Source organism: Pecten maximus, chromosome 7 (genome assembly GCF_902652985.1).
Source record: "Pecten maximus chromosome 7, xPecMax1.1, whole genome shotgun sequence".
Taxonomy (NCBI): Eukaryota; Metazoa; Mollusca; class Bivalvia; order Pectinida; family Pectinidae; genus Pecten; species Pecten maximus.
In genome coordinates, this window is record NC_047021.1 from 28513117 (window position 1) to 28538861 (window position 25745).

At 33.9% G+C, this 25745-nt stretch overlaps 1 protein-coding gene across 1 annotated transcript in view; it reads left to right on the forward strand.

Annotated features, from left to right (window-relative positions):
- The first annotated feature begins 18503 nt into the window (after positions 1–18503).
- The window catches only part of LOC117331162 (protocadherin Fat 4-like), a 49476-nt gene continuing 42234 nt past the window's right edge, over positions 18504–25745 (forward strand). Inside the window, 1 exon segment of the mRNA XM_033889759.1 lies at positions 18504–18786. Within this exon segment, the coding sequence (XP_033745650.1) occupies positions 18705–18786 (82 nt within the window). The 5' untranslated portion in view covers positions 18504–18704.

The following is a 25745-nucleotide window of genomic DNA, read 5'->3' on the forward strand; positions in this document are numbered from 1 at the left end:
TCTGTTTAACTCTCTATTAATTTGATTAGAAAGGTGGTTATATCGTGTATTTATTTAGTACAATCATTCAAATTGACTGTAATGAGAGATATTTAATTCCCCTAACGTTAATGTCATCTGAGAATCCTTAACTTCACGTAATATCCGTCATACGTGTGATATCACTACAAAACGAATTCAGATATCCTAACCCTAACATAGCTGCTCTGCTGCATGTGATAGTCTATCCTATATCAGACATTATACTTAACTTAGATATCCTTAAGCTTACTTAATGTCCGCCCTACATGAGATAGTCCTATCCTATACCTAACGTTACAGTCAACTGAGATATCCTTAATATCACAAAATGTCCGTCCGTCCGTCCGATACTTCTATCCTATACTAAATGTTACATTCAACTGAAATGTCCTTAACCTGACAAAATGTCACTACATTACGTAGTATATAGATTTGTTATATACGAAAGGTACCGATAACGTATATACAGTACCAATATACAAGATAAAGAGGAATAGACGGGCGCAGTTGTTGGAATTGAATTCCCTTTGGGTTTATTAATGCATGTTTATTCACTACGGTAAATATTGGTAATACTCATATGCAAATAAGTCTCTGTATGATGGTTATCGCATGATTTAAAGTCCGTGATCAATTGCGCATGCTGCCAGTCCTCAAATATATTCATAACTATATTCATCCTTAATACAATCTGTTGGTCAAATTCTTTAAAGAAAGGTAAAAAAAAAATAGCACCAAATTATATATTACATTTTCATACACATTATAATTCTGCATGTATATCATGTAGCAAATGTCCTCGAAATATCTTGATATTTTTTTATTTTGTTCTCAACAAAGCTTAATCCAGTTTTGTTACAAACAGCCTGTGATCTACAACCTACATAGTATAGAGTTTTTATTTCCCTTACATACGTGTTTATGTGTCCCAAATAATTAGATATTCAAAACTTGTTCCCATTTTCACGATTTCCGTGACAATTGTCGATTACCGACGAAAAATAAGCAACCCCAGAGTTGACCTAGATTTACATAGCGAGTGGCGATAAAGAAACAGAGGACGCTTACCCTCAAGAACACCTGGTCTTATTTCCCTTGTACTGTTACAACTGTCTCCATGAAAAATATATATATATATTATTCATCGTTTGCCCTTGTGTTATCGATTTTTTAGTTATATTTACACTTTCGTAATTAGTCCATAGTCTCTCATGTTTCTGTTTGTTAATCAATGTTAGTTAGAGGTACCTTTATTTGTTTGTACAGCTATAAACCGTTTTAGTACCCAAAAAAATATTGAAAGAAATCAAAATCAAAACTCATGTCATTTCCTGTCATGAGATTTTCAATAAACAGTTAATGTGTATAACGAATGACTTCGGATATTTCAATAACTAAAATCGTGGCCCGCGATAATTTCTCAAATGTATTATAAAACAACTTGAAGGTATCGTAAGGAATAAACTCGGAACCACCACATTTTTGTATCTTTATACATATAAAATTCAATATGTATTTATTCTATTATATCATTATATATGATAAAACAATTAAGTGACGGGCTTAAACCATAACGATATATATGAATATATACATGTAGTAGATTTAAATGTCGATCAGTTTAAACAAATATTATATTTCACCCATTTTTGATATGCACAAATTCCAAACCAAAAGTGTTTTCCATAGAATGAAATAAAGAAGGATATCAACCATCAGCGTTACACCCCCCGCATATATTGAAATAATAACTTTCTTTAACCTGTTGCCCTATTATGCATGCAATGCTGACATAATTTCAATACAGGCATGCCTGACGTGACGTTTTGAATGGTGGCCTTGACGTAATACAAATTGTATTTCTGGGGAATCATTTTATCGCAATGACAGGGTGAGCAAATAAAGCCAATGCCGGCAATAACAAAATATTCACTTGAATATGCTTTGTCACATAATGTGCTTTTAAAAAATAAACCACGTGACTTTTCTTTTGTTAAACGAGGTTGGGCATTACGGATAGTCTATGCACATTAATATGCTGTGTACAGTATATCAATGCAAGGACCATATGATAAGTTAGTGTTTGCATATAATTAAAAGTTAAAGTCTGTAATTTAGAAATGAGTGTATATACGTTCTAGATATTGAACTAGTGTTTATTGATCACCTGTCATTAAAACTGTTTACTATGTTCACTGATGCGTGTCAGGAATTTCATACAATGGCGTAAGATATTGATGCATTTAATGTTGTGCAAAATGGATATGATCAATACCACAATCTTATCAAAACCGATATATGCGTTTAGTTGATTATTGTCTGGAATATTGACCTTGAATTGATTTAGAATTTGGTAAATATTCATTCACGCGAGTTGAAATACTGTAAATCACTAAGATTTCGCGAATACTTTATTTCCCTATCTTACTTCTTTTGACAAACTCGCTAATACATTGTATATGATTGATCTAGAAATGACATAAATTCGCGAATGATTAGTTATTAGAGTCTCGGACTCCATTAGACTCCTATATCGCTAACCGATAGCTTGGCCGCCATCCCGGGGTGTTATTTTTGTATTCATGGAACCATTCTCGTGCTAAAGCATGATATCTGTGTCCAACCGAATTTGCTTTCAACTCGCTTAAATCACGAAATAGCTGCTTAAAAGAAACCAAAACAAAATATCCAAAATATTATCTCCTTTGCGGCCTTTCCGAGATGCCGTCAAATCATTGAGAAAATATCAATATAGATATAAGAATTATCACTAAAAGAATTTAGTCTGAGTACAAAATGTGTATTTGAGCAAGAGCATTATTTCATTTACACCGCCTACTGATAGTAGAATGGGGCTAAAAGTGATCCCCTGTACAATGGGGCATTTTCTTCAGTGTAATCTTATATGAGGACATCAGAGACACCAAATCTGTTTTTCTGTCCTGTTACATCATTTGTGATCTTTGTCTTGTTCTATATTTCTGGTTTCCTTGACAAATAGTATTAAGTTTAAAGAACATGAATATTACTGATATTAAAACACTAATGAAAATGTGTACTTTCATCGGAATGATTAATAGCATGACCTGTCCTTGATAAAAATGAAAACGTTTTATTGTGAAACAGTGTTGTGTATCAACTACAAACAATACTATAATTATATATATTATATTGTAAATATGTTTCCTCTATACATCACGTTAGTATGGAAAACAAAAAATATGAATTTGAATTTGACCTCAATCCTCATACGACTTCGGCTGTTGGAATTTAACCTCGTGAACACACTAAAACTCATTCGATACTACTATAGTAAGATATTACTCATTATAACATGACTTAAATTAATCATATTTGAGGAAAACAAGGGAATACTTCATCGTTAAGTGATATCTGTGATAAAACATCTAATACGGCGCTGCTATTTCATAAAAATGAAAATGTAAATGCTTAGATAAACCATATTCATGAACCGGGCGCAACAAAGTTCCTCCGATGACGTCTCCACTTTATCTATCAATTATTCCTTTGCTCTTTTAATATTATCAACACTTAATATCAATTAGCATATCATTATCAATTTAATGTTAAATCTAAATTAAATTAAAACGATATAATTGATTTAAATGTTTATATCGCTTATTACATTACAAGGGGCATTACTCCAGCGACAATTATATCGGTACGTAGGTACTCAAACTCTTTTGACCTTGTCGTGAAAGGGTAAGATGAAATGACAAAATATTGTTATGAATATACTTTGAGGCAGTATGTCGATCTTGACAGACCACGTGCCTTCTCTATTTGTAAAAAGATTGAATAAATCATAGTATAATCATGTAAGTGTAAAGAATTAATCACTTTCTATACACATATACGCATGCTGTTTAGATCAATAAAGAAACCTCGCGGTCATTAAATTAGTAAATACATACAATTAAATCGTCAGTTCATAATCTAGAATGTTTATTTCACTTTCTATACACATACACGCATGCTGTTTAGATCAATAAAGAAACCTCGTGATCACTAAATTAGTAAGTACATACAATTAAATCGTCAGTTCATAATCTAGAATGTTTATTTCATGTTCTAGATACTGATTGCCCCGCGGCTAATTTCATTGATCACAACAACAAATGTCATATGACAGTCATCGATAGCAGGGTCGTGCCCGTTGATGAAAGGGTCATTCAATGACCTTTTGAAATCGCCATCCGAAATCTGAAATTGAAGGACAAAAGCAAACCGCCGAATCATGAAATGGGTTCCGATATTGAACCATACACCTATTGAACCATACACCTATTGAACCATACACCTATTGAACCATACACCGGGAAACAGAATGAGGTATACCTTCTGATATGCAAAGATGGTTCATGACTCGTATAATTAATTAAATAACCAATTTATTTTTATATTTGATACAATGTATTAGGACTTGATATCAAATGAGATACAATCACAGGTATCACATAATGTATATCGTCATTAACGCTACAAATGTATTCTACGTTTTTTAGTTTTTTATTGTAAGTATGCATAGCTTAATCAAAACACTAGTGAAAAGAAATGGACACAGAAAAAGTACAATTACAGATTATCAGCCTAAGTTTCTTCTTGTTTGTATACATTTAGTTGTAATTCACAATATAACTACATGGCTTTGTATGACACAGAGTGGATGGAGAGTGTAGAACTTGGATACACAATATTGAAACCTACCTGTTTCGACAAAGCAAAACAAAATTAACAAACAAAAATATCCGCTAAAATTCTTCGACACCAAAATATCGTTACTGGCCTGTAAAAGTGGCTTAAAACATCGAATATAGGAACAATTGAATTAGTTGTACAGCGATAAAGGAGACCAGTCGAATCAGTCGTGGATATGTTAGCCAGAATAGTGGTGCATATTACGAGACAACTTGATTGGTGATAACTGGATTAATCATTTTTATTTTCATGAGTACATCTACGATTTATACAAAACAAATGTATTGTACCACTACTGTTCCATCATTGCCTCGTCTGTACATATTAATAGTCTCTATCTGATTTCTCCCTGGCACTCCCTCGATGAATGTCGTGTGTATGTGAATGGTGAAGAACAGCATGTAGGACATCCCGAATAATTGGCTTACATGTATATTTGATTAAGGCTCGTGTCTATACTGACCCCAAACTAGTCTATGTTTATATATTGTTTATACATGCTACCTAGTAAGTTATATGTGGGAGGTTTTAGATGTTTATATAGAATAGTTGATTTATATTTGAGTAGCTTTGCGTGATTATGTAAATATTTTAATCTAAAACATGTCGATATTTAAATAGTGATAATAAGTGTACAGTTCCTGTGATTTAAAGGTGAAAGAACATTTTTTATTTGAATTATGGAAAATTTTATACAATTTTCCACCTTGTTTTCTCAATGTTTCCCACGCTCAGATGAGTACCATTTACGTGGTATTTATTAGATATGAACATATCTACAAAAGAATTGCATTCACTGCATAATTGCATTTACTTTATGCACGCGTCCGTTATATGACGTCACGGCATCTTTGAATGACACTTACATAAAAGAAAACATAAAAAAGCTTAGATGGGTTCATTCAATCCTATATATATATATATACCGTCACCACAGCCCGGTCCTTATCATTGAGTAAAACCCCATTCATCACTCAATAATCGTTTTTCTCAGCTATGTACCCGTTAGATATTCCACAGGGCTATCATGATACGCTAAATATTGTTATTGTCATGTTTTTTTTATACCCCCGCAACGAAGTTAGGGGGGGGGGGGGGGGGGGGGGGGGTATACTGGAATCAGGTTGTCTGTCCGTCCGTCCGTCCGTCCGTCTGTCTGTAGACGCATTTTGTCCGGACAACTCCTCCTAAACCGAAGGGCCGATTTCAATGAAACTTCACACAAATATAGAGGACCATTTGTAGATGTGCATGCCACTTTATTTTTCTCAAAATTATGGTTGCTATGGCAACTGGTCACTATAAACAGGTTTTCTGATAAGAACTATAACTGTAAGTTTGTCCGGACAACTCCTAAACCGAAGGGCCGATTTCAATGAAACTTCACACAAATATAGAGGACCATGTGTAGATGTGCATGCCACTTTATTTTTCTCAAAATTATGGTTGCTATGGCAACTGGTCACTATAAACAGGTTTTCTGATAAGAACTATAACTTTAAGTTTGTCCGGACAACTCCTCCTAAACCGAAGGGCCGATTTCAATGAAACTTCACAAAAAATATAGAGGACCATGTGTAGATGTGCATGCCACTTTCTTTTCTTTCAAAATTATGGTTGCTATGGCAACTGGTCACTATAAACAGGTTTTCTGATAAACCATAACTTTAAGTTTGATCGGACAACTCCTCCTAAACCGAAGGGCCGATTTCAATGAAACTTCACACAAATATAGAGGACCATGTGTAGATGTGCATGCCACTTTATTTTTCTCAAAATTATGGTTGCTATGGCAACTGGTCACTATAAACAGGTTTTCTGATAAGAACTATAACTTTAAGTTTGTCCCGACAACTCCTCCTAAACCGAAGGGCCGATTTCAATGAAACTTCACACAAATATAGAGGACCATTTGTAGATGTGCATGCCACTTTCTTTTCTTTCAAAATTATGGTTGCTATAGCAACTGGTCACTATAAACAGGTTTTCTGATAAACCATAACTTTAAGTTTGATCGGACAACTCCTCCTAAACAGATGGGCCGATTTCAATGAAACTTCACACAAATAAAGAGGAGCATGTGTAGATGTGCATGCCACTTTATTTTTCACAAAATTATGGTTGCTATGGCAACTGGTTACTATATTACTGGGTTATCTTAGTAAGCCTCTAATTAACAGTTCCAATTCACCATTGACTTGTGTAGATTGCGGGGGTATTAGTCAGCCATCCTGGCGACAGTTCTAGTCATTTATGGGGAAAATAGTTTCGCGAAAAATACATATATATTGAAAAAAATAGTAAAGACTATTATAAACTATTTAATGATTTCCCTCAAATATTTGTTTCTTAATAAAATCCGTAAAAGTGTGAGGATTTTAACAAGGGAACACAATCGTTACAGTTAATGGAACTTTTCGGTGTTTAGGGCAATGCATGTTCAATGAAACATTAGTAAGAAATATTAAAAAAATAGTTTAATCTTTAAGCAACACTTTTCCGTAATCGCAAATACATTCCATAAGAGAACAACAGCTGCCATTAGTAACATACTAATGATATATGCATTCTTCCTCTGTCATATGTAACATCCTCACGTGATTTTTTTTCTTTGATAATCATATGATAAGTGGTATGAATTACAGTTCAATAAGCACATCTATCATTACTATTGACTTGATCAGTGACAGCTCTGCATGAGTTATATTATGACCCCGAGCACGAACGGAATAAATTCAGGGTCACGCCCACGTTTGTGCAAGACCAACGGGGACTCCTTCAAACCTATTGATATATCTATTTATTTACTTATTTATTTTAAATACAAAGAAGCAGCATGTCCAATAAATAATTCATAATGCTGTGTGATATGAGCAGTCTATGACTCATGTTCGGATTCAGATTCATTTATTTTCATGAAAAACACAACTATATACAACTGGCATTGGTTTATATTCTACATACATGAAGATACCTGCTATATTGAATACAAGCTTATTTGTAAACGCTTATCCTGTGACAGATCATACTTCATCATTGCGACTACAGAAGAATATTTACACACCTCGTGACAAATGATATCTTAGTAACGATATTGTCAAATTTCGTCGTTACTTGTTATTACAAAATATACAATAACGCAAAGACCGTTGAAAAAGTATACGGAGATAACAAGATCATGCGTTTCGGGAGGATAAGCGTCGTCTCCTTCAACGACGACACCCGTCATATAAATCTAATCCATGTATTTCACATTTTCAAAATGCTTAGTGGACAAGGGCCAATACATCCACCAGATGTATTCACCAATAAACAGTCACATTAGGTCTTAGAATTTTACCACTGCTAAGATATGAACTTTCCAAAAAATGGTTTTAAGAAAGAAAGACATATGATGTATTTAATCCATTGAACCTATGCTGTTTTAAGAGTAGGCCGGTAGGGAGCTGAAGCTTTTGCACAGTTTCCATTGTCGCTTCTAATTAAAGACAAGACACTTGTGAAAGTACGTGTGCTTTTGTTGTGTTTTCAGTATGACAGATTCAGATATCTCCATTCCCAGTGAATTAGATAAAAGATTAAAAAAAAAAAAAAAAAAGTGAATAGTTTGGGTTGCAGAATAATTAATATAAAAAAAGATAATTCATTCGATTCGTTCTTCTAAGCAGTAAAACGCCAAATAGGTTCAGTTGGCGATGATTCTCGACACAAATTGGCCATTGGATGTTGCATGATGTAACTAAATTACTTACTTTTTAAGGTTTTCATTAGACATTGCGTCATCCAAATAACCTGCCATGATATCATTCGTCTGATATATTTGATTCATCAAAAAAGATAACCATCAACACCACCTAATCTCAGTGTGTACGGAGTCAGTAAGTACATACAATACAAATCCAGTCTGAAGCATTGGATAGGTGTCTATATCACTCACATCTCGATTATAGCATGGACCTCGTTGTATTGTCGAAATATTTACTGTTAATCAGCCAAACATGCTCTTTTTTGAGGGCTATTTGTATCGACCTTTAAACCATCTTGTTTCCCACGGATGGAAAGATTTGACAAAAAGCGCTGTTAATATCGAAAAACGACCCTTGTTTGTCCGAATTTTAGCATGTAGTATGATATATAAAATATAGTTAGGAAACAGCCATATTTGAGATTATGCCCAGATCTGTATATGAAATTGAATTAGAATTAATTATGTTCCCAAATTTTGCTGTTTCTTTCGCTATGAAATCAGAAAAAGTTGAAGAAAATGCTTTATGTAAAAGCAATTAATACGTGAATATGCATTGAATGGAAAGTCCACTTTAATAACGTTATACTACCGCCAGCAGAGACGGGAGTTATACGGGACAAAAAGGACATCCTGACCATTGTACCTTACACACGGGTGTATAATTCATAACATATTACATCAATAGACATTCAGGTTTACTATTTGTAATACAAAACTTCAGCGACAAAATCAATTTAAATCTTAATAGGATTCAGGATTGTGACCGAAGGGAGACAATCGCACCAACTTACTTTAGAGAAAACGATTATATTTTCTTTACAATACCACTTACAAAGTGAAAGTAAAATCTGAATACATTTTTGACGAGTTCGTCATGATATAAAAGAAGTTAATTAATGTCAAAGGTTTACCTGATATAATATAATATAGGATTATCAAGGGCTCTACATATGCTGAGTGATACCTTTATATGCACACGCTCATGAATATGTATACTTGTCGCTATTTAAGTTATTTGGTAATTTACAGTAGACAATGTATAATCATACAATGTATTTCAGTATTTGTATTCGGTTGTATTAAGTATTTTGATATAAGTGTTTTATATTGTATTTATATAACTTACCTTATCGCTGCTATTGTAATATCTAATCATGGTGTACATCACTTTAAACATTTCACATCAACTTATCTTGATTTTTTTAAAACATGTCAATCTGTCTGTTAAATCTTCAATACAGAAACACAGATAGAATAACAGTACAGGGATGATGTATCACGTAACATTTTATCTACAAATCGTCTTATTTACATAAATGTTCTGCCTTTTTAATGATGGCCTGAAAGAAAACAGGTTTAGCAAAAAAAACATTTTCATTCCTATTAGCATACAACCATGCAAAGGTACATTGTTTGGTATCTCATTGTTTCATCCCTGTACAAAATAACGTCATTATCTTTAAAACAAATATCCCACTTTTATCGGACATGAATAGTCCACTATCGTCGTTTTAGTTGCTGCGTACCGTTATTTTATCATAAATTAACTGATAGAAAACGTCACATAAACCTCATTTATTATCCATGTACATGATTGTTATCGAATTAATTTTAGCCCTGTGTATTATTACGTACCAGTGACTATTATAACCAGGCACTGTACGTTTGTATAATGAAACATAACCTTACAATTATCATCGTTTAATTTGAAACTGACACTCGGATTAAGCACAGACATGATTTGATTTACTGATGATTTTACCAGATTTGAATGAAAAGACTTTTTTTTTTTTAAATCCTAAATGTCTCACACAGCTTGTTTAAATATTTGTCGATATACATTAAAATAATTATATTAAATCTGATCTAATCATTAACGTTCAATTAATTTACCTTTAAATCTCCACTCGATACTATGTGGATATCCACCCCAATGGCTGTCTCCCGGGGCTTAGAGCAAAGGAGGACAATGCATGAAAGAGTGCGTTATGATCTACTGTTTATTCTCCTATCCTTTCCTTTTTTTCTGCTCTGTTTAAGAAACCATAATAGAATAGTAATATGGTGTTTATCATTAGGCTATTGCTTAGTTTTGCATATGTATAAATTGTATTACAGAGAGGAAATTGATAAGTTGTGATACCTTGCTTTCAATCCTTTTGTGTATTTTTTGCAATAAAAATTATTTAAATTCAAATTCTGGTGATTTTCATTCCATTCCATTTTTATTTCATTTTTTATTTTATTTTTGATTTATATCTTTTTCTTTTTTTTCTTTATTTTTAGCGTTTACATTTCTATAGAAAAAGAGCAGTATATGGGTGTATTAATGGGAAGATTGATTATCGAATGAAAGTCAACACTCACTTGTCGATATTAAAGAGGACGAATACGGGTATTACAGAGAAACCTTCGACGGACCAGACAGACCAGACAGACAGACAGACGGACCAGACGGACCAGACAGACCAGACGGACCAGATAGACCAGACAGACCATTTATCCAAAGCACAATGTCGCTCTTCCACTTACATCAAATATCTTATACAAATTATGTTAAGGATAAATCATTTTGTAATAACATTGACGAGATATCTGAAATATTTATTAGAGATCTTGTTACTTAAAAAATAATGATTTTAAATTATAAGAGCCCTTTCAAAAGAAAATAACAGTTTTCTTTCCTAATATGTGGAATTAATTAGCAATGAATTCCTTTGTTAACTTACTTTCATTATCAGATCCTATGTGTTGATTTAATTATGTTGTCCGCTAATTTACACTCTGTACAAAGATTTTGCGCATATTATTATTATTACTTATAACTGATTCAAGGTGGAAATTAAGTTGATAAAAATAGCTTTTAAAGATATTTCACATATGCTTTCTAATCCAATTGAATGTTTCCGTACATTTTTTTCTTTTTTTTTGAAATGAAATATATCAGACGCATATGATATATGATATTTCACGATTACGTTTTAAATTATGTGGTATTTATACAATCTCCAAATGTACAAAAAGTGTCCAAACATCATATTTAAATAACTAACAACCACTATATACTTATAATTCACCAATGCCTTTTGTATTCAGACCCCGCGGCCCAGTCACACCCTCACAAATTATCTCGTGATCGGGAACACTGTGTATATTGTCATCGCCAACCAAAAATAAACATGTAACTGAGTTTTATCTTTTAAATGGCTGGTGTTTCGTCTTTAATGACGGTGTTGGAATAAATCAAATAAATTGTATAATTGGTTCCACTTATATTTGTAAATATTTTCTCTGAACAAATAGAACACTACTTCGTTAGGACTATGTAGCAGTAGGTGCTATATTTAAAGGGTTTTTCTTCCTAGCGTGCCATACACAGTAAATTGTCGTGCACTAGATCTACAGGGTGACTATGTAACTGAACCTATCCACGTACTTCAAAATATGTTTCATGTGTTATTTGGACGAATTCAAATGAACATAAAATACCCTTTTGTAACTGATCGTAACCACACGTTTAAACAACTCCAACACCAGATACAGACAGTAGTACTATTGCCTATCTTCACTTTGTTGATTGGATTGTTGTTTTTCAATGTCATTATTGGCTTATTTCTCTACTTTTTCATTTTTTACCTTTTTTCTGTGTCCTATATACCAATTACAGTATAATTCCCATCCCTTTAATCTCCGTTAGTAAATATCAACCTCAGTTTTAGGTTATACAGATATATGAAAATTATTTCTTGGAAAATTACGCACAGGAAAAGCATGATTTCTAGACACCGACATGATCCTGTTACCTGCATCTAACATTGATACAAACATCAAATCACCAAACATGTGAAGATATTTACACAGACATGAAATCCGTGCGTTGATACAAACATCAAATCACCAACTATGTGAAGATTGTACAGACAGACATGAAATCCGAGCGTTGATACAAACATCAAATCACCAAATATGTGAAGATTTTACAGACAGACATGAAATCCGAGCGTTGATACAAGCATCAAATCACCAAACATGTGAAGATATTTACAGATAGACATGAATTCCTAGCATCACATTACTTAAGATATATATGTTTAGTTGGAATACAACAAAATCAATTTCAATATTCACCCTTAAATTTAATCCAACAAGAATATGAATCAAATATATGATTATTAAACAAAGTATAATGCCACAAAGATATAACTAAACATGTAGCTGGTAATTTGGTGTACTAGTATTCAGGAAATCAAAAACAGAATGATGAATTCCATTAAAACGGTTATGACAAACATCGAAGATTGAGTCTTCATTTCTGGTTACTGGTACTGGGTTTTAAGACTATATAAATTATATACTCACAAAAATACGACTTTGTGTTTTTCACGTATGTTTATTTAAACATTGTTTATCTAATAGATAATATTATAATATCGATAACTTTATTTTCTTACAAAAATTGGCATTTCAAAAGTGTCGGTTACATCATTAAACAAAAACATAACTTTTCACGGAATTGTATTCACGATGAAGCGCCTGATATCAGCATTCACGAGAGTATGGACTGGAACCTTATCTAAAGTCCCTGTCTCTGATTGTTACAAGTCGAATTTCTCCGACAAAATGGCAAAATAGATTTAAATAATTCCGCTAATCACTCGAGTACCTATATAGGAGGACAATTGGTGTGTATACAGGAACAATAGATCCTTGTGTCAGCCGAGGCGTCATTTCCCATTAACCTGATTTCAAACAGACATTAAAACTTACTTAAGCACCATTGTGTCCCCCGGCTAGATCAGACAGGTGCGATATTCTACTTATCTGTCAGTCGGCGTTATTTCAAGGTGTACACGTTTTCATCAAAATCAAACCGAATTCTAAATTTCACAGTGATTGTCATTGTACTTTATTACCTATGTTGACTATATAACCAAAGTTACATTCTAACAATGTCTACATCGCCGACCCTTGTGTTACTAATGTTACATTAGTACTAGTATCTACATTGTCGACCCTTATGTTACCAATGTTACATTAGTACTAGTATCTACATTGTCGAACCTTGTGTTACCAATGTTACATTAGTACTAGTATCTACATTGTCGACCCCTGTGTTACCAATGTTACATTAGTACTAGTATATACATTGTCGACCCCTGTGTTACCAATGTTACATTAGTACTAGTATCTACATTGTCGACCCTTGTGTAACCAATGTTACATTAGTACTAGTATCTACATTGTCGACCCTTGTGTTACCAATGTTACATTAATACTATAGTATCTACATTGTCGACCCCTGTGTTACCAATGTTACATTAGTACTAGTATCTATACATTGTCGACCCTTGTGTTACCAATGTTACATTAGTACTAGTATCTACATTGTCGACCCCTGTGTTACCAATGTTACATTAGTACTAGTATCTACATTGTCGACCCCTGTGTTACCAATGTTACATTAGTACTAGTATATACATTGTCGACCCTTGTGTTACCAATGTTACATTAGTACTATAGTATCTACATTGTCGACCCCTGTGTTACCAATGTTACATTAGTACTAGTATATACATTGTCGACCCCTGTGTTACCAATGTTACATTAGTACTAGTATCTACATTGTCGACCCTTGTGTTACCAATGTTACATTAGTACTAGTATATACATTGTCGACCCTTGTGTTACCAATGTTACATTAGTACTAGTATCTACATTGTCGACCCTTGTGTTACCAATGTTACATTAGTACTAGTATATACATTGTCGACCCTTGTGTTACCAATGTTACATTAGTACTAGTATCTACATTGTCGACCCTTGTGTTACCAATGTTACATTAGTACTAGTATATACATTGTCGACCCCTGTGTTACCAATGTTACATTAGTACTAGTATCTACATTGTCGACCCTTGTGTTACCAATGTTACATTAGTACTAGTATCTACATTGTCGACCCTTGTGTTACCAATGTTACATTAGTACTAGTATCTACATTGTCGACCCCTGTGTTACCAATGTTACATTAGTACTAGTATATACATTGTCGACCCCTGTGTTACCAATGTTACATTAGTACTAGTATCTACATTGTCGACCCCTGTGTTACCAATGTTACATTAGTACTAGTACCTACATTGTCGACCCCTGTGTTACCAATGTTACATTAGTACTAGTATCTACATTGTCGACCCTTTGTGTTACCAATGTTACATTAGTACCAGTATCTACATTATCGACCCCTGTGTTACCAATGTTACATTAGTACTAGTATCTACATTGTCGACCCCTGTGTTACCAATGTTACATTAGTAATATAGTATCTACATTGTCGACCATTGTGTTACCAATGTAACATTAGTACTAGTATCTACATTGTCGACCCCTGTGTTACCAATGTTACATTAGTAATATAGTATCTACATTGTCGACCCTTGTTACCAATGTTACATTAGTACTAGTATATACATTGTCGACCCCTGTGTTACCAATGTTACATTAGTACTAGTATCTACATTGTCGACCATTGTGTTACCAATGTTACATTAGTACTAGTATCTACATTGTCGACCCCTGTGTTACCAATATTACATTAGTACTAGTATCTACATTGTCGACCCCTGTGTTACCAATGTTACATTAGTACTAGTATCTACATTGTCGACCTTTGTGTTACCAATGTTACATTAGTACTAGTATCTACATTGTCGACCATTGTGTTACCAATGTTACATTAGTACTAGTATCTACATTGTCGACCCCTGTGTTACCAATGTTACATTAGTACTAGTATCTACATTGTCGACCCCTGTGTTACCAATGTTACATTAATACTAGTATCTACATTGTCGACCCTTGTGTTACCAATATTACATTAGTACTAGTATCTACATTGTCGACCCTTGTGTTACCAATGTTACATTAGTACTAGTATCTACATTGTCGACCCTTGTGTTACCAATGTTACATTAGTACTAGTATCTACATTGTCGACCACTGTGTTACCAATGTTACATTAGTATTAGTATATACATTGTCGACCCCTGTGTTACCAATGTTACATTAGTACTAATATCTACATTGTCGACCACTGTGTTACCAATGTTACATTAGTACTAGTATCTACATTGTCGACCCTTGTGTTACCAATGTTACATTAGTACTAGTATATACATTGTCGACCCTTGTGTTACCAATGTTACATTAGTACTAGTATCTACATTGTCGACCCTTGTGTTACCAATGTTACATTAGTACTAGTATATACATTGTCGACCCCTGTGTTACCAATGTTACATCAGTACTAGTATCTATACATTGTCGACCCCTGTGTTACCAATGTTACATTAGTACTAGTATATACATTGTCGACCCCTGTGTTACCAATGTTACATTAGTACTAGTATCTACATTGTCGACCCTTGTGTTACCAATGTTACAGTAGTACTAGTATCTACATTGTCGACCCCTGTGTTACCAATGTTACATTAGTACTAGTACCTACATTGTCGACCCTTGTGTTACCAATGTAACATTAGTACTAGTATCTACATTGTCGACCCTTGTGTTACCAATGTTACATTAGTACTAGTATCTACATTGTCGACCCCTGTGTTACCAATGTAACATTAGTACTAGTATCTACATTGTCGACCCCTGTGTTGCCAATGTTACATTAGTACTAGTATATACATTGTCGACCCCTGTGTTACCAATGTTACATTAGTACTAGTATCTACATTGTCGACCCTTATGTTACCAATGTTACATTAGTACTAGTATCTACATTGTCGACCATTGTGTTACCAATGTTACATTAGTACTAATATCTACATTGTCGACCACTGTGTTACCAATGTTACATTAGTACTAGTATCTACATTGTCGACCCTTGTGTTACCAAAGTTACATTAGTACTAGTATATACATTGTCGACCCTTGTGTTACCAATGTTACATTAGTACTAGTATCTACATTGTCGACCCCTGTGTTACCAATTTTACATTAGTACTAGTATCTACATTGTCAACCCTTGTGTTACCAATGTTACATTAGTACTAGTATATACATTGTCGACCCTTGTTTTACCAATGTTACATTAGTACTAGTATATACATTGTCGACCCTTGTTACCAATGTTACATTAGTACTAGTATATACATTGTCGACCCCTGTGTTACCAATGTTACATTAGTACTAGTATCTACATTGTCGACCCTTGTGTTACCAATGTTACATTAGTACTAGTATATACATTGTCGACCCCTGTGTTACCAATGCTACATTAGTAATATAGTATCTACATTGTCGACCCCTGTGTTACCAATGTTACATTAGTACTAGTATCTACATTGTCGACCATTGTGTTACCAATGTTACATTAGTACTAGTATCTACATTGTCGACCCTTGTGTTACCAATGTTACATTAGTACTAGTATCTACATTGTCGACCCTTGTGTTACCAATGTTACATTAGTACTAGTATCTACATTGTCGACCCTTGTGTTACCAATGTTACATTAGTACTAGTATTTACATTGTCGACCCTTGTGTTACCAATGTTACATTAGTACTAGTATATATATTATCGTCCCTTGTGTTACCAATGTTACATTAGTACTAGTATTTACATTGTCGACCCTTGTGTTACCAATGTTACATTAGTACTAGTATCTACATTGTCGACCCCTGTGTTACCAATGTTACATTAGTACTAGTATCTACATTGTCGACCACTGTGTTACCAATGTTACATTAGTACTAGTATCTACATTGTCGACCCCTGTGTTACCAATGTTGCATTAGTACTAGTATATACATTGTCGACCATTGTGTTACCAATGTTACATTAGTACTAGTATCTACATTGTCGACCCCTGTGTTACCAATGTTATATTAGTACTAGTATCTACATTGTCGACCCCTGTGTTACCAATGTTACATTAGTACTAGTATCTACATTGTCGACCCTTTTGTTACCAATGTTACATTAGTACTAGCATCTACATTGTCGACCCCTGTGTTACCAATGTTACATTAGTACTAGTATCTACATTGTCGACCCTTGTGTTACCAATGTTACATTAGTACTAGTATCTACATTGTCGACCCTTGTGTTACCAATGTTACATTAGTACCAGTATCTATACATTGTCGACCCTTGTGTTACCAATGTTACATTAGTACTAGTATATACATTGTCGACCCTTGTGTTACCAATGTTACATTAGTACTAGTATCTACATTGTCACACTGTCTACCCGCTGTTACCACAGTTACATGATTATCTACACAGTTTACTTCTGATACCATGGTTACATGATTACCCACAATTCCTTTTGTCATGACTACCTAATACTGACAATGTCTTCTCTCGTTTAACTATGGCCCTATTATATGTTACTTGCTGTCATTATACAGGCTGTAACGACACCAGCGTATTGAATAATATCGAGTTACATAAACATCTGACAGGTAAACTCCGATATGGTTGTTTATTATACATTTCGTTATCATATGCATACATTTGTATGCTTTAAATGATATCAATTACTTTAAAGTGTTTAAAATTTGATTTTGTCATTCTGTTTAACATTCATTTTCATGGCGAATAATTCTCGAAATTACGGTTTTCATTAAAAGGTAACGATTTACGATTTTGATATTTTCTTCGTTTTTATCATAAAGCAGTAACATTTAATAGTTTGTTGGGTGTGTATTGAGCGAATTACCGAGACTCGTTGCTTTAATTAAATGACAGTAAGGTGATTAAGTCAGTCACACATGCTGTTTGTACATGTCTTATTGTTAAAAATTACGGGTAGTATAGCAGTGTATATCGTGATATAGGGTTGTGATAACGCTTAACTACACGAATAACACTATATTTTGTGTTTGATGTGAGAACCTTGTTCTAGACACACATAAGACGTATATAAATACACTGTATACGGTACATGCATTTTAATTTCCCGCATCTATGATTTAAGACGTAAGCGCTGAATTTGTATCACGTGATTCTAAATCTACATCAAACAGAGAAGAAAATATTTAAACATAACAATGCCGATAGGCTACGATACGAGGTGATATGTGTTATCGTCAGGAGGTCGCGTGACACGGGTTTTACTGTCACAGTATATACGTATATATAAAAAGTGGTATTCTGTTCTTGTGGATCTTTACAGTTTTTTCTTCGTTGTTAATAGTGATATGTATTCTGGATATGTGAAGGGATATAACAAAATTGTGTTTTCTGTCCTGATAACATTGATTTATCTGGAAACATGTGAAGGTGAGTCTTTTTTATTGTACTTTAACTCGTTCATATATTTTTGTTTTCTTTTTGTAGTTTTCTTTCTTTCTTTTCTTTCTTTCTTTTTTTCTTTCTTTCTTTGATTTCTTTCTGTCTTTTACGCAGATATTCTCTCCATATGGACTCCAAGACAGTAATATAATTATATGCATGTATAATATCTATAGGAATCTTTTGAATTTTAGTTTTTTATGTAACTGACGTGATGAAATGCTACTAAAAACATCTGAATTTGTATCCAAATATTTTTTTTCTGGATATGCGAAGGGATATAAAAAAAATTGTGTTGTTTTTTTATCCTGATAACATTGAATTATCTGGAACCATATGAATGTGGGTCTCTCTTTTGTATTTTTACTCTTTGATGTAGTTTTTCCTTTTCGTAGTTTTCTTTCCTTCTTTCTTTCATTTACGCAGAATTTTCCCTCGTTATTGGGCTACAAAGATAGTGGTAAATGTTATGAGAAGGAATCTTTTAAATTGGAGTTTTTTACGTAACATAATGTGTAGGTAAGGTTACCGAAAACTTCTATATTGGTTTCCAACTCATACTGATTTGGATTTTTAATCACAGCAAAAAGTAATATCAGCCTTAAATTCAGGTATCTCAAAATGTTTTCTCCAAATTTCCAAACAATAAAAACTGATAACAAAAACCTTATTTGTGTAACTAAACAACCGATAAGGTCTATACTCCAGCCATTTGTCAAATTTATCGATACCTCTTGCCCGTCGTGGTCTAAAGTAACGAATACCTCAAGAAGGCACCATAAATGTATATATATAATTTATTATAGCAGGGACGTATTGAACCCGAAAAAGGGTCAATCGGGAGTAGTGTTTTTGATCGGTAAAGACGATCTTGTATATTACTTTGAATGATTCTAATAAATGCAGATTCGAGAATTGGGTTTATGTAAGTCAGTGAGGATTACATTTTCATTCTTCGCTGGTCTTGGTATGGTGGAACTATACCGACATAACGAGTTGAGAATTTCAGACTTAATCACGAACATGACTGTAAACTACATAATGTATATTTTATTATTCTAAGACGGACATTTTTGTACTTCTGTTTGATTAAACCGGTTTCGATTTCACGTATGTGTATTTTGTAACCTGGTTACCGAGAACAAGTTCAGTTCTGTTAATTAGGTTTTGCGCAGTTTTGTGAGTTCAGGACAAAAAGGGTGACACGCGTAATTAATTGCAATTGACCTTTGACCGAGCTTATCCCTGAGACGTTGTTGGTGAATACACTGTTAATGAGTGTCACAGAGAAATGGCAAACTTGTTACAGAAATTAATCCACAGTGACAATGAAGTAATGTTAGGTCAGATACGTGGAGCCATGGGGTGGATATTTAAAGGGAGCCTTATAATCGGACAATAAATGAAGTTATTATGACATAAGGTTACGTTATACGAATCACGTGATCTGAAGTTACGGAACCCTGTTAGTTAATACAGAATATCACGTGTCGTAAGTAAGCGAATAGGACAAACACCAATACGGTGTTGATAGAAAACACAAGATACGTGTTTTTTTTGCTTGTCTTTATTTTGTTACTAACTCTATTTGTAATTTTTGATCTGAGAATATCTGTAAAAGTTATTCTCAGATCAAAAATTACAAATAGAGTTGTTCTTAGGATTTATTATCAATTCTGGTTAGTGTTTACGAAAGGCATTGAAATAGTTAGGTATATTTAATTGTTATTTTCGCTTGTTGATATACCGTTGATGATCAATGGAATGACATGCAGTGTATCAAAGTTCATTTGACAACGTTTACGTACAATGGTAGTTTTCGAAACAGATTTATTGTCGTTATTATCAGAAATGTATAATTTCGTCCGTTCTCATTAGATATAGCACACACACAAATTGCAAGTCACGCTTATGTAAAATCGCTCAAAATCTACATCAGGTACCCTCAATTACCGTGAACCCTTGATAGAAACTTTATATGATACTATAATCACAAGGTTATACTTTCGGTAATATCAGAAAATAATTAGCTTACCTTATATATATTTGCACGTTCAGATTTGTTTTTTCCAATTACAATTGTATATCATCTGTGTCATATTTATTAAGATATACAATAAAAATTAAGTCATTCTTCAAAACTTTCATTCGGGGTGTTTAACTTCCTCGCCACAGCTTAAGTCATATAAGGACAAGACAATACTTTGATATGCAATAGATTTAAATCAATTACAGTAAGGAAATGAGTGGAGCAGTTGATACGACGACCAGTCATAGATTCATCTTACTAGCACCTCAAGATATAAAATTGAATCGCGGCTTCCCAAATTTTACCCTTTGCTCTATCAGCTCATGGGATATTACTAGTTTAACCTCAATAAATCACAGTCGTTATAAATATGACTTAGAATATATATGTGATGTGTCATGATACATGGATATCAATCAAACTTCAATAAAACCTCGGTATATCAAAGTCGTCATAAACATTGTACTAGGACACGCTAGTTTATCGTCGATTATACGGCAACAAAATCTCGGCATGTTGAGGTGGTAGCGATATGGATGTCGGCAAGTCGAAGTTATAATAAATATTTTACTAGGATATCTTATCATCATCCTACAAGAGTGAATTAAGTTTTTAATGTAGAATAACACTTGATATGTACAGGTATTAAATATTCTACAATGAAAAGTCTTTCTTCGCAGTGTAACATATCCAAAGAAGAAAACTTGAATGACGAAAAAGTTCATTTCGAGAGAAAGAATTATTCGAATTGTCCATGGTTCGAAGTTATCATAAATGTAAAGATGTCTATCTATAGATTTCAGCTTATATGGGATTATCACTGTCGTGTCACTGTAGTTTGTAGAAAAAGCTCATAGACTCATTGTGTAATCCCACGGGAAATAACATTACACAATACTGTCAAATCGCTTTTCATGTGGCAGGGGAGCGGGGTGTCAAAATTTCACAGGGACTTGAGAATTAGTTACAGTCAGTATACATTGTATTTGGACCTCCACTAGTGTGTATAGCACATCTTCAGATGTTTTGGGGGTGTAGATTAAAATTCGGTACAAATGACACCCCGGTGTAGACTGTAAGTAATTCTTAAGTCTATAGTCTATTTCATGGTACAGTACATGTACACTTGATTCATCATCATCGTCATCATCGTCGTCGTCGTCGTCGTCGTCGTCAACAACAACAAAGAGAATGTAAACTTGAACACTACATTTGATCATACTCTCCTGACAGAGCGCTGGCAAGATGCCTGATTGTAGCATACTCGCCCTCATTATCATCAACCTCATCAACATTTTCATTACACACTGGATCACAACATAATATCATTGCGTTTTGATTGAAATATACATCGCCGATTTTTATAACGATATATACATGTACTTGTAATCGACATAAAAAAGGGAGAAAAACCCCTTAGAGCTTCATTCCTCCTTAATTTGATATGTTGTCTTTACTGCTAGCTGTATGTGATTTTAGTTGTTATGATCCATTTTTACTCTTTTACGGGTAAAACTTGACGTTAATTACAACAAGTGCATGAAACTCGATATGACAATATTATCTTCACGTTCTAGTCTAGTCCTGAAAAACGTCAGAAACACTTTTAGTTTTTTCTCATTTTTGATAGTTTTCTTTTAAATGTATAGATATTTAGCAGACTTTTGTTAAAATTAAGTTCAAACGAGACCGAAACCCTGCCCGTGTGGCAATTTAAGTTGTAGTGACACGTCTTGTCACAAAATATTCCTACACCTCGTGGGTAATCTGTATCGACACCACATCCATGGTTTTACCACAGTTGTGTAACTACCCATGTTAAGGACATTTAAATATTTGATTTTAGTTAGGAGTGTTGTTGATGATGACCTCTCCCCGGAGTGTCGTGGGAGGCGAGAGTGAAGTGTCCCTTTAAAGACCATTAATAACTCTAATATATTACATCCTGTTTATGACTACCAAAACTACTATAAACGATATTTGAAACATTTTCTACATTTTTTTCACCGATGTGTCTATATGTTAACGGTAACCACTGTCCACAAATAACTAAAACAAGTAAGTGTGTGGGTATACATGTGTCCGGCTTGTTATAGATCCTTCTTTCCAATTTCTCATTCAATTAGCTTAGTTTGAATATATACACCAATGTAACTTCGTTAATCTCTTGTCAGTGTACATTTTACGGAAAATTACGGTATACATTGATTGTCAAACAATAAACACTGTGACATCTTATGACAATAGAAATAAACTTATGTGGATACGACATCCAATGGGTGATATTTTAATTGCTAATCTATGCAAATACATTTTCTATTGAGCCCTATCCGCACTATGGTGTAACAGCGACCAACATCATAGTATACAATACACAATCCTGGTTTAATTAAGGATTAAACTATAATGCCAAATACATTCCTGTGTCCATATTAACATTTGAATACCTCATATCATTTCATGTGTTTAATTTAAACAGATGTCAGTCTGGAATGTTTTACTTTGAGTAATGCAGAAACCTAGTCAGTACCATTATATATAACATACATGCCCAGGTCCGTGGCCTCCTTACATACAACACATGTACAAATGTAAAGTCCTTTTTTCCTTCTTTTCTTTTCCTTTTTTTTCCATTGATATTGCGAAATGCTTATTTTAAATCTTATTTCAACCGAATACCTAATGGAATCCAACATGGCCGTGCAGGTGACCTGTCCTATCGGGGAATCGAATCCCGGTCACATAAGTGAAGGGCGGGTGCTTTACCACTAGGCTACCCTATACCATAGAGGATCACTATCCCGCTATAAGAGGGTTAGCACTCCTTAAAGTACGTAATACTATCTAAGTCTGTGACTCGTCCATAACCGGACTATACAGTAGTGAAGGCGAGGAATAGCACACTGTCAATACACCGCCCACACAGGGTTCAAACACCCAACCCCGTCCCCATATGTTATACACAGACCAATACCCCAGGACAACAGAGATTTTAACTGAAATAATTTGTTGAAATTAGATATACTGCTATGAATTGCATTATTTAAAGTGACAGTTAACGAAACAAATTGTCATGTTTGTAAGCATTTAATTATCTGAATTCTTAATTCTGACATTTAAAGTAGTTATAATGACGTCATCACATACGTTTAAATGTTATTGTAATTGGTGCATTGGAAATATAAAGGGGCGTTTTAATGTTTTTTTCTTTAATTACACTTGATATTCTTATTTTGCAAGTAGTTATGAAACTCGTTATATTTCTGATCGAAAAGTTACTAGGCCCTTGACATCGTCATATAGTACTTGATATGATAAGGTCCTTGTCATTGTTATGTAAACTTTATTTATTTTACACCAATTGCGAAACAAGCTGTAAGCTTTAAAAGAAGTGCGCGAGGGGTCTTAGTGCTGTAGTGTAGCAGCTTGGAAGCCTGAGTGTCCGGAGAAAATACACGTGGTCGGGCAAATGATCCTAACCTTTACATGTCCGATCGGGGATTCGAACCCCGGCCGCCGTGGTAAAAAGACAAGTGTGTTACCACTGTGCCATCCTACCATTCTATTCATGAACCAATACTCTTTTGATCTTTTGATTTTGATCTTCACTATAAACTAACAAATTAAGTTTTGAGAATATCTAAAAATATCAACCCATAGACATCTAAAGACTTCTGGATTTTTTGCTTTCGTTATTGATCAACATAATCATACATAAACTACCAATTTAGCACGAAAAAAGTATTTAAAGAATAGCGGCGACGCATCGAAAGATATAGACGTCATTGAAAAAGCCCCATCCTGGAAGATTAGCCGTAGTTTCGAAGTTTTGTTATCTATTTATAACGGTAATAACAGTTTTGTGTTCTGTTTACTACGTAGTATATCTACCTGACACCTTTATTATACACCACGAATGTGATACTGCAGTCTGTCTTTGTCCACAAAAATCTTAATCCGGGCACTTAGTAGTTTATACAGGCCATTCAGCTAGCGCTCTTTTGATGTCGTGAGAAAAAATGCTTAATATCGGTCAGTTTTGTTGTAAACATAATAAAGTCTTTTTCTTTCGGCTGACGGAGAAATACTAGCGGTATAAATTTAGCACCGTTTCTAAACATTTTCTTTTTGCCGTATGAGGTGGTAAATGAGATCACCATACTGTGTTTCCTTAAGTACGTTCAGAATTAATCTGTACTTTGTAAAGTTAATAAGTTAGGCTAGGAATTTCTATCGTGAGTTGATAGCGTAAGCAAACTTTCGATAATTAAAAATCAAATTAAAAAATGAACCACGTATGTGAATCTATTATTATTGATTTTGCCTGTGAGATAGACTATTGGATTGTATATATTTAAAGGAAGTAAAATATTATCACCCTATCGCAGATTCGAAGATATCAGTAATACACATTATTGAAGTGCTGCCCCTTAATACCAACTCTCCTCTCGGACTAATTTAGGAATATACTGGCCCCGATTATATCTAAACTTTATTTTATTATCATAAATTGAAATTGTACATGCATGTATACAACATGAAGGATTCAGAAACAAGTACTTGGTACTTATGTAAATCCGTCACCTTGTGTTTATGGATAGCTAATGAAACAGTGTTAACAATTCCGTATGTGCTGGGGAAAGAAAGTGAAAGGGTGAAAGGGTTTCAAAAGGAATGATGCTGCAGGCATTTTATTTCAGGAACAAACGCTGATTACATGATAACATACAATGTATGACTATAGAACCATCAGGGCTGCACCTGTTGTGGAACGTAGTACTTATACAAAATATACTGCAGATACAATTCTAAATAGATATCACAGATCATAGATAAAGGGTAGTTATATTTTAAGAGCGCTTAGATTGCGCTTAGATTGAGTGATAAAGTTTTGGACACAATCAAAAACAGTTCCATT